The sequence below is a fragment of the Portunus trituberculatus genome, chromosome 20 (genome assembly GCF_017591435.1).
Source record: "Portunus trituberculatus isolate SZX2019 chromosome 20, ASM1759143v1, whole genome shotgun sequence".
Taxonomy (NCBI): domain Eukaryota; kingdom Metazoa; phylum Arthropoda; class Malacostraca; order Decapoda; family Portunidae; genus Portunus; species Portunus trituberculatus.
The window spans coordinates 13,343,709-13,354,849 of record NC_059274.1 but is presented as its reverse complement, the minus strand read 5'-3'; the positions used below and the strand labels follow the sequence as shown (position 1 = coordinate 13,354,849).

At 34.6% G+C, this 11,141-nt stretch overlaps 1 protein-coding gene across 1 annotated transcript; it reads left to right on the top strand.

Moving 5' to 3' along the window:
* Positions 1–660: 660 nt before the first annotated feature.
* LOC123506446 lies at positions 661–3,988 on the top strand. The gene is made up of 3 exons (XM_045258539.1): positions 661–792; positions 2,647–2,833; positions 3,141–3,988. Exons 1-3 carry the CDS (start codon positions 674–676, stop codon positions 3,381–3,383), a joined length of 549 nt encoding a protein of 182 aa, XP_045114474.1. The 5' UTR covers positions 661–673; the 3' UTR covers positions 3,384–3,988.
* Positions 3,989–11,141: the final 7,153 nt, after the last annotated feature.

Here is an 11,141-nt window from a genome sequence, read left to right as displayed (position 1 = left end):
TATTTTAGGATCAGGTTAATAGTGAAATGGTGTTAGAGCGTTCCCTACCACATTGAAAGGAATTAAGACGTGTCAGCTCACCGTAGACGTTGCTTTATTATATATAATATATATATATATATATATATATATATATATATATATATATATATATATATATATATATATATATATATATATCTACAGCCATCTCTAACATCAAGTTCTTATAATTTTACTTCTTTTATATCATAATCTTCCTTATGTTACAACACTTACATTTTCGTCTCCACAGTTACCTTCTTTCTTAGATAAACAGTCAACAATATGATTTATAAGCACATGGACCATGGTGCAGTAGTTAGCACGCATAACTACAAAATCTCTCCGGCCAGCAATTGGATTCTGGACTGCTGGGGTAGTTGATACTGAAATCAACTTCATCCTACTTCATTTAGGCCGATAAATGGGTACCCAGGAAAACTTTGGGAATTCAAGACATGGAGATCAGGATTACGTAGTAGGTCCTGTGGATCAGGAGCGCTGAAAAAATGGACATCTTTAGCTATCTTTAACATTATCTTTAACATTACATTATTTGTTTGTTAGGATCAAGACCAGCATCCCCATCATGGTCATCATTTTGTTACTAATGTTATATTCTATAATTTAAAGGATTCTCGTCGTAGAAAACATGGATATGTTCTACGACAACTTCAGACTGTCTACATCTGAGGTGTTGAAAACAATAGCTGCCAGAATGGAGATTGTTCCAGACTATACGACTGGAATGACACGCTTGCTTACCGAGAAGTTAGTATCTCTCTCTCTCTCTCTCTCTCTCTCTCTCTCTCTCTCTCTCTCTCTCTCTCTCTCTCTCTCTGCAATGTGTAAGTTACAGTTATGGCACAAATCATTGGGTGGTTTTAAAAAAATCTAGGATAGGGGTACACACCTCGAAAGTCCATATCACTTTATATTATTACCTTTGAATATATATATATATATATATATATATATATATATATATATATATATATATATATATATATATATATATATATATATATATATATATATATATATATATATATATATATATATATATATATATATATATATATATATATATATATATATATATATATATATATATATATATATATATATATATATATATATGTAACGTCTGCCATACATAGTAAATGCGAATAGGTCTGTTATTTGATTACAAAGTGATGGTTCTTTGTCGAAGAGGTCATAATTGCAGCAAAAGCTTGTTGTTAATAAAGGAATGTCAGCTGGTATAGTTTTAGCTTTCATAGCTTTTGTAAAGGAAAAAAAATATTGAAAAAAACAAATAGAACACCACACTGGAATATATACTCGCAGTAATTACTAAATGGATATTTTGATTATGATTATATTGAGACTGATCCTGATGATGACGATGATGATGATGATGATAATTATAATAATAACAATGATAATAATAATAATAATAATTATCATTATTATTTACTTTTTCTTGTTTTTTTTTATCTTCTTCTTCTTCTTCTTCTTCTTCTTCTTCTTCTTCTTCTTCTTCTTCTTCTTCTTCTTCTTCTTCTTTTCTTTTCTTCTTCTTCTTCTTCTTCTTCTTCTTCTTCTTCTTCTTCTTCTTCTTCTTCTTCTTCTTCTTCTTCTTCTTCTTCTTCTTCTTCTTCTTCTTCTTCTTCTTCTTCTTCTTCTTCTTCTTCTTCTTCTTCTTCTTCTTCTTCTTCTTCTTCTTCTTCTTCTTCTTCTTCTTCTTCTTCTTCTTCTTCTTCTTCTTCTTCTTCTTCTTCTTCTTCTTCTTCTTCTTCTTCTTCTTCTTCTTCTTCTTCTTCTTCTTTCTTCTCTTCTTCTTTCTCTTCTTCTTCTTTCTTCTTCTTCTTCTTCTTCTTCTTCTTCTTCTTCTTCTTCTTCTTCTTCTTCTTCTTCTTCTTCTTCTTCTTCTTCTTCTTCTTCTTCTTCTTCTTCTTCTTCTTCTTCTTCTTCTCTTCTTCTTCTTCTTCTTCTTCTTCTTCTTCTTCTTCTTCTTCTTCTTCTTCTTCTTCTTCTTCTTCTTCTTCTTCTTCTTCTTCTTCTTCTCTTCTTCTTCTTCTTCTTCTTCTTCTTCTTCTTCTTCTTTCTTCTTCTCTTCTTCTTCTTCTCTTCTTTCTTCTTCTTCTTTCTTCTTCTTCTTCTTCTTCTTCTTCTTCTTTTCTCTTCTTCTTCTTTCTTCTTTCTTCTTCTTCTTCTTCTTCTTCTTCTTCTTCTTCTTCTTCTTCTCTTCTTCTTCTTCTTCTTCTTCTTCTTCTTCTTCTTCTTCTTCTTCTTCTTCTTCTTCTTCTTCTTCTTCTTCTTCTTCTTCTTCTTCTTCTTTCTTCTTCTTCTTCTTCTTCTTCTTCTTCTTCTTCTTCTTCTTCTTCTTCTTCTTCTTCTTCTTCTTCTTCTTCTTCTTCTTCTTCTTCTTCTTCTTCTTCTTCTTCTTCTTCTTCTTCTTCTTCTTCTTCTTCTTCTTCTTCTTCTTCTTCTTCTTCTTCTTCTTCTTCTTCTTCTTCTTCTTCTTCTTCTTCTTCTTCTTCTTCTTCTTCTTCTTCTTCTTCTTCTTCTTCTTCTTCTTTTTCTTCTTTTTCTTTTTCTTTTTCTTCTCCTCCTCCTCAGCGCAGCCTACCTCTATGAGCGATTATTTATGGAAGTGAAGGTCGCTCAGGATTTCACGGACAGTGAGCAAGCAACGCCTCTTTACGTTACTCAAGACAGCCTTTTAGCGGATTTTTCAGCATTTTTGTTGATCCGAGATGCTCCATTCAAGCCAAACTTTGACTACTGTTTAATCACTTTTCATGGAGTGAGTCCTTTAAAGTATCGGTTAACTTTTTGTTCACACATTTATATTTTATATATATATATATATATATATATATATATATATATATATATATATATATATATATATATATATATATATATATATATATATATATATATATATATATATATATATATATATATATATATATATATATATATATATATATATATATATATATATATATATATATATATATAACTGGTAAACCCAGAAAGAGCGTCATCTACATAAAGCGTACAGTTCTGCTTCTCTATGAAATATGACACTTTTTTATCTGCAACAGGCTGGATTGATAGAGAAGTGGGGATCGGACGTGATGGATGAGATCCGCAGCGACAGCAGGAAAAAACAGAGAAAAGAAAAGTCTGATGAAGTCAAGAAGGTTGAAGGAATAGTCAAGCCTCTCACTATCGTGCATATGCAAGGGCCGCTGTTCCTTTTCCTGATATTTATCATCGTTTCCTTTGGTGCCTTCCTCACTGAGATGTCTGTTGGTGTCTGGCATCAACGAACAAGAAAAGAGTAATAATATCCTTTACCTTTATCTCGGCTTTCAAACATTCACCCTCTGAAGGCCACTGACATTATAAGAAAAAAAAAAAAAAACATAGATTTGTCTGATCTTTTACGGATCACTATTTTCTCCGCAATAACTATCTGATATGGCACTGCTGAGTCTACCCCATTCATCTACCACTCTGAAAACCAATTACATATACTTCCTTTCTCTTTTTTCAAATCTAATTTTGTTAAGCTTGAACTCGTTTTTTTGTTTCTCATATCACAGTTGCTGACCATAAGACTTTTATTATTGTATCCCCTTTACTAACTGAAGACTACATTTATTTCTCTATATCTTAATTTTACCAGTGGTTTTTCACGCTTTCTAATCGTTGTGTTCTTAATGTGGTAGATGGATAACCTTTCAGATTTTATCAAGGTTATTACTTTGCTCTATCTTATATATATAAACTGAATTGAACTCGATTATCTATCCGTTCTTGACTTGTAACCGGTACATCCCCTTGTATATATTGCAACCATGTGTTAAATATATGTATATTTAAAACAAAAATAGATAACCACCTTCCTCATCCTCGCACACTATTGTTTTCCTTCTTGTTTTCTTTTATGGGAATTTAAGTTTATTAATTTTGTTGTAAGGACAACAATATTGATAAAAGGTAAAGCTTATGTGAATTATCATTGACGGATGCGGATAGGGCAGAGATGGAAGAGTGACTCCAGCGTGAAATAGATTCACAGTTTCTGAGAATGATAGGAGGTACTTTGTCTCTATCAGTTAATTGTTTTTGTCCATGTCTTTGTAAGCGTGTTAGCCTTTTGTTTTAAAATCGAGATATATCAAGGTATTTTCTTTTTAGTACGTAGCCGCCTATATTGTGAAGTGATTCTTTCTCTATAATGGTACAAGTTCCATTCGGTTGCATTTCACTTGTTAATTCTGAGAAGACGTGATTTAATATCCTCCCCAGTTTTTGTCTTTCTTTAATCTTAGAAAAGCGGTACCTTACCTTACCTTACGTAGTTGACGTTGGCGACAATTGAGTGACAGAGTCTGAGAGTCCTTTATTCACAGCCAGTTCCCTCACTTCTTCCATCTTCTCTCTTCCCACCATCTCCTTGATGTCATCCATATATTTCATTCTCAGTCTTCCTCTCGCTCTACGTCCCTCAATCATCCCCAACAGACAATCTCTCTCCAAGCCATCTCCTCTCAAAACATGCCCCAGATACCCCAGCTGTCTTCTTCTCACTGTGGTCAATAACTCCCTTGTCGTACCAGCCAGCTGCAACACCTCCCAATTTGTCCTCACCACCCACGGGATCCTCATTATAATAATAATAATGTAATTTTCTTTCTTCACGTTATTTATTCCAGCTCTTCCTCATTTCTCATTCTTCTTCTTCCAATCACTCATTCCATCACATTTCCTTCCTTCATTTACATTTCTCATTTTCCTTCTCCACATTTTTTTCTCATTCCTCATTCTTCTTCCAATCACTTCCTTCCTTCATTTGTATTTCCCTTCATTATGCCTTTATTTTTGAAATAATGATAAATAAAATAAAAATTAAATTAAATTAAAATTAAATAATAAATGAAATAATAAATTAAAGAGGCGCTCCGTGCTGTAGTGAGGTAAGCGACAAACATCAGAAATCGAGAGTCGCATTTTCTTTTTTGCGATGCTTACATAACCGTTGCCTTATTACTTTCGAACTGTAGTAAGGCAAGCGACATCAGCGGCGAACACAAAGCTGCCAATCTTTCATTCCTTCATGTATCTACTTCCTCAAATCAAACTTAGTGATTGTGAACTCATTAGTCTCTCTCTCTCTCTCTCTCTCTCTCTCTCTCTCTCTCTCTCTCTCTCTCTCTCTCTCTCTCTCATATCTCTCTCACTCGTTCTCTCTTCCTTTATTATCATCACCGAGGACACATTCCTCGGTGATGATAACTGAGAAAAATGGGAATCATGAGAGAGAGAGAGAGAGAGAGAGAGAGAGAGAGAGAGAGAGAGAGAGCAGTGTACTGAGCGCTCTAACCACTGAGTTACGGTGTGTGTGTGTGTGTGTGTGTGTGTGTGTGTGTGTGTGTGTGTTTCATCTGATTCTTTCTTATTATATACCTGTCAATGCAAAATATGCAGGAAGGGGTGGTTTGGAAGGTGAAATCAGTTGTCCCAAATAAGATTATCCACAAGAATAGTGCTTCGTGTCAGCCAGGAACTTTATTGTTGTTAACAGTTCACATAATGATTATGTCTTAGTGTTAATGAATAATGCAGAATAGTATTTTCTGTGGAAGTGTTTAAGAAAGCTGTTTTTTTTTTTTTTTTTTTTTTTACAATGGCAAATTGGTAAACTGAAATTAAACATATTTGTACTCTATTTTTTTTTTTGAAAGGTTACATCCATAACAAATTATTTCCATTGGTTTTGTACAAAAAAGATTCTAACTAAAAATATTTATGTATTCTATAATAAGAAACTAATGTGTATATACTTGCATATGACACGTTATATATATATATATATATATATATATATATATATATATATATATATATATATATATATATATATATATATATATATATATATATATATATATATATATATATATATATATATATATATATATATATATATATATATATATATATATATATATATATATATATATATATATATATATATATATATATATATATATATATATATATATATATATATATATATATATATATATATATATATATATATATATATATATATATATATATATATATATATATATATATATATATATATATATATATATATATATATATATATATATATATATATATATATATACACATTCTATAATACCGTAAGGAATAAATATATATATATATATATATATATATATATATATATATATATATATATATATATATATATATATATATATATATATATATATATATATATATATATATATATATATATACACATTCTATAATACCGTAAGGAATTAATAAATGTGATATGTTAGATACAAAGAGATAAGCATGAAATAATATTATATCTTTCATAATATTCTTGTCAGCCAAGAACTTTATTATTGCCAAAGTTTCACACATTGATTATGTCATAGTGTTAATAACGCAGAACAATTTTTTTTGGTTCAGACAAATAAGGAAACAATATTTTTTTTTACAATGTAAATTGAAATTGAACATATTGCTACTCTATTTTTCATGAGATTATAATCCATAGCAAATCATTTACAACGGCTTTGTACACAACTTCATATATATATATATATATATATATATATATATATATATATATATATATATATATATATATATATATATATATATACACACACACACACACACACACACACACACACACACACACACACACACACACACACACACACACACACACACACACACACACACACACACACACACACACAATGTCTCAATATACATGGGACCCCTGTTCTATTTTTTTCAGATTTGGAATGAGTATACCACAACAACTAATAATCATCAATCAAAATGCCTTGGACAATGGAAGAAAAAATATTTTGCGCCACATCTTATTTGGAGACAAAATCAGTCAATACTGGGCAAGCAAATTATCTTAGAACAGATGTTTGGTTCAACGATGAAGCACGTACACTTCTGGCTCTGTGGACATGTCAACAGAGCCAGAAGTGTGCTTCATCGTTGAACCAAACATCTTCAGGAAGTCCAACTTCAATTATTGAAGTTGAACTTCCTGAAAAAAAAAAAAAATGCTTGCTTAGTTTCGTATGATTTTGTTTCGAAAAAGTAGTGACAGAAAATATTTTCCCCTCCACTGCCCAAAGCATTATGATTAATGATTATTAGTTGTTATGGTATACTCTTTCCAAATCTGAAAATAAAGAACAAAAACATTATTATTGGCAGAGTTATTAGCAATTACATAGGTCCCATGTATATTGAGATACCCTGTATAACAGTAAGTCATATGTCAAATAGAACAAGATAAACATGAAATAATAATATTGATATCTTTCATCACACTACAGTAATATTCTTCCTTCGTGTTATTTTCTATATGATTATTATCTCAGTCATAGTCGTAGAAGACGTCTCCTTCAGACACATCTTCATCAAATTCCTGACCATCAGTTTCAGCTTCATCAGCATGAGGATTGCAACTCTCATTTGGCTCGGCTGTCATTTCCAGGATACTGTCCCAGTATGTGCGTCGGATATAAGGAGGCACCAAGTCTCCCACAAGTATCTTGAGATCATCCAACTTTTCCTTGGATAAGGGAATCAGTCTCTCATACTTTCTAGGCACATTATATTTAGAGAGATTGAAAGTGGCGTCTGCCCTAGGATCTGAACCCTTCCCGACCCTCACGTGCTCCCCACACCCTTCTCTCAGCGACGTGTAGGTGTTGTCACACAGGTAGCAGGCCTTATTAGTGTGAGACACACGAAAATAGCAAGCATCAATGAAACGCAAGCGAGTTGGTTTTCGGCGGGTGACATTTTTTCAGTGAGTCAAAGTCTCTAAAATCATTCTGCTGCATATCTACAACCTGAAAAGGAGTCTCGCTCGACTTCGTGTTCTTAATGGTATTCTTGCATTCATCAGGTGCGAATATGTAGCTGTGACGCCTCATGTTCTTCTCTATCAGAGCGAAATCCCTGTCAGCTGCCATGTAAGTGTGCCCAGCTGTGAAATAAATGTGAGTAATTTCTTTGAATCTCTTTGAGTGTATCAGAGAGATAGAAGATTAGTAGGTAAAATTTTGTTCTGCCCAGAACAGTTGTCAGAAAATATGAAGAGCTTGCTAACATCCTGAGGTACAAAGGTATTGACAAATTTCTGAATACAACTGCAAATTTCATTAGCACCCCTTTTGGCTGTCACTTCATCCCACAAAAACATGTGTGATTTGCCACTTCTATAGTCATGGATATTGAAGTTATAAGTCCTGTCGAAAGTTTTGGGGTAGGAAGAGCTTGCTGCAGGTCCATACACAAAACCACTACTGTATTGCTTGTGTTGCTAATTAGCAAATTACTGGGAAGATTGTAGCCTGTCTCGGCCTTTTCCAAGTGCAATGCATGTCTCTCTTCGTCTATTCTTTTCTCTTCTTGTGTCAGAGTTGGGTCCTTGGATCGAGCACTCTAGATATCACAAGTCTTGCAGGTATCTTGTCGTGGTTTGTACAGTTTTAGGTGTGAAAAATGTGCTTTGAGGATGTCATCATAATAGTGCCATGAACTGGGCACCTCACCAGGATGATTCTCTTCTATCCATATTTTGTAGAGATGGTACATTTGGCGCTTTGACGTCACGCCTTTTTCTATGTATCGAACGTTAGGTGATGATTTTCTTGAATAATGGCTTGTTATGGTTGGGAAACTTTCTATATGTTTAATAACTTTCTCCCATCGATCCACTGCAATCTTGCCATGATTTCCGGTGGTGCCTCGTCTGTCTGCTATGGGCACACTAGTCAATGTCTTACTCTTTTGTGCCTGGTCTAACCGTTGCCTAGATATTCCATGAATGTTTGCAAGGGCAGTCTTACACACAGTGATAGGTATATCATCCACATTTACGTGATAATATCTAGTGCATCCCTTTTGCTGGTCATGATTGTTTGTTCTCCTCCTTTTCACTGTCACAGCTGTTGTTTGTTTTTGTAGATAGGCAGTCTGTGTATCCCAGCTCCCAGATGCCCAGAAATCCTTGAATACATCTTCTATGTTAGCATGACCCACAAGATTCGTTCTAATTTTCAATCTGTGGAACACCACCTCTCCTCTACTAAACCTCATCTTCTCTTCCTAACCGAAACACAGTTGTCTGTGACTACTTGCTCTATCCTCATTTTCAATCCAAAGCTGGATGTTGCGCATACGTGCGTAACGACACCACTTGCTCTCGTGCCCACAATCTTGAATCTTCAGAATTTTCTACCATCTGGCTAAGACTTCAATGTCACTCTCTAACTAAATTCATCTGTGCTGTATACCTCTCACCTAATTCCTCTGACTATGTAAAATTCTTTGACTATTTGACTTCCAAGGTGGAGCACATCTTATCTCACTTTCCTTTGCTGAGATCTCCATTTTAGGGATTTCAATGTTCACCACCAGCTTTGGCTTTCATCTTCTTTCACTGACCAACCTGGTGAACAAACCTTCAACTTTGCTATCCTTCATGACCTAGAGCAGCTAGTGAAGTTCCCTACCCGTATTCCTGACCGCCTTGGAGACACGCCCAACATTCTTGATCTTTTCCTAACCTCCAACCCTTCTGCTTACTCTGTTAAACTTTCCTCTCCGTTGGGCTCCTCCGACCACAATCTAATTTCCGTTACCAGTTCTATCACTCCAGTGCAGCCTCAGGACCCGCCTAAGCGGAGGTGCTTCTGGCATTTTAACTCTGCTAAGTGGGAGGAACTAAGGCAGTACTATTCTGATTTCCCTTGGGATGATTATTGTTTTCATGTCAGAGATCCTTCTCTTTGTGCCGAGCGCATAACAGAGGTGATTATCTCTGGCATGGAGCTATACATTCCTCATACTTTCTCTAACCCTAAAGCTAAAAAGCCTTGGTTTAACTCTGCTTGTTCTCGTGCTGTCAATGATAGAGAGGCGGCTCACAAACGGTTCCGTAGCCATCCAACTGCTGAAACTCATGCCCTATATATTTCTGCCCGTAATCATGCCAAATCTATTCTCCAACTTACTAAAACTCTTTCATCAATAGAAAATGTCAAAGTCTTTCCAATTCTAACTCCTCTCGAGATTTCTGGCATCTAGCCAATAATATCTCTAACAACTTTACTTCTTCGTCTTTCCCTCCTTTACTTCATCCAGATGGCTCTACAGCTGTCTCTTCTTTTCTAAAGCTGAACTCTTCGCTCAAACCTTTGCTACCAACTCAACTTTGGATGATTCTGGGCATATTCCTCCTACTCCTCCACCCTCTGACTACTTCATCCCTAAAATTAAAATTCTTTATAAAGACGTTTTCCTGGCCCTCTCTGGCCTTGATTCTCGGAAGGCTTACGGTCCGGATGGAGTCCCTCCTGTTGTTCTCAAAAACTGTGCTTCCGAACTCGCTCACTGCCTGGTCAAACTCTTTCATCTGTGTCTCTCTACTTCTATTTATCCTTCTTGCTGGAAGTTTGCTCACATTCAACCTGTCCCTAAAAAAGGTGACCACTCCAATCCTTCTAACTACCGCCCTATAGCTTTGATTTCCTGCCTTTCTAAAGCCTTTGAGTCTATCCTTAATAGGAAGATAATGAGGCATCTATCAGCTCACAACCTTCTCTCTGATTGCCAGTATGGTTTCCGTAAAGGCAGATCTACTGGTGATCTTCTTACTTTCCTAACTGAATCTTGGTCATCCTCTTTTAGGGACTTCGGTGAAACCTTTGCTGTCGGCCTTGACATATCGAAAGCCTTCGATAGAGTCTGGCACAAATCTTTAATTTCTAAACTACCCTCCTACGGATTCTATCCTTCTCTCTGTACCTTCATCTCCAGTTTCCTTTCCGATCGTTCTATTGCTGCTGTAGTAGACGGTCACTGTTCTTCCCTAAAACTATCAACAGTGGTGTTCCACAGGGTTCTGTCCTATCACCCACTCTCTTTCTATTATTCATCAATGATCTCCTAAATCTGACTCAATGCCCTATCCACTCCTATGCTGATGATACCACCTTGCATTATTC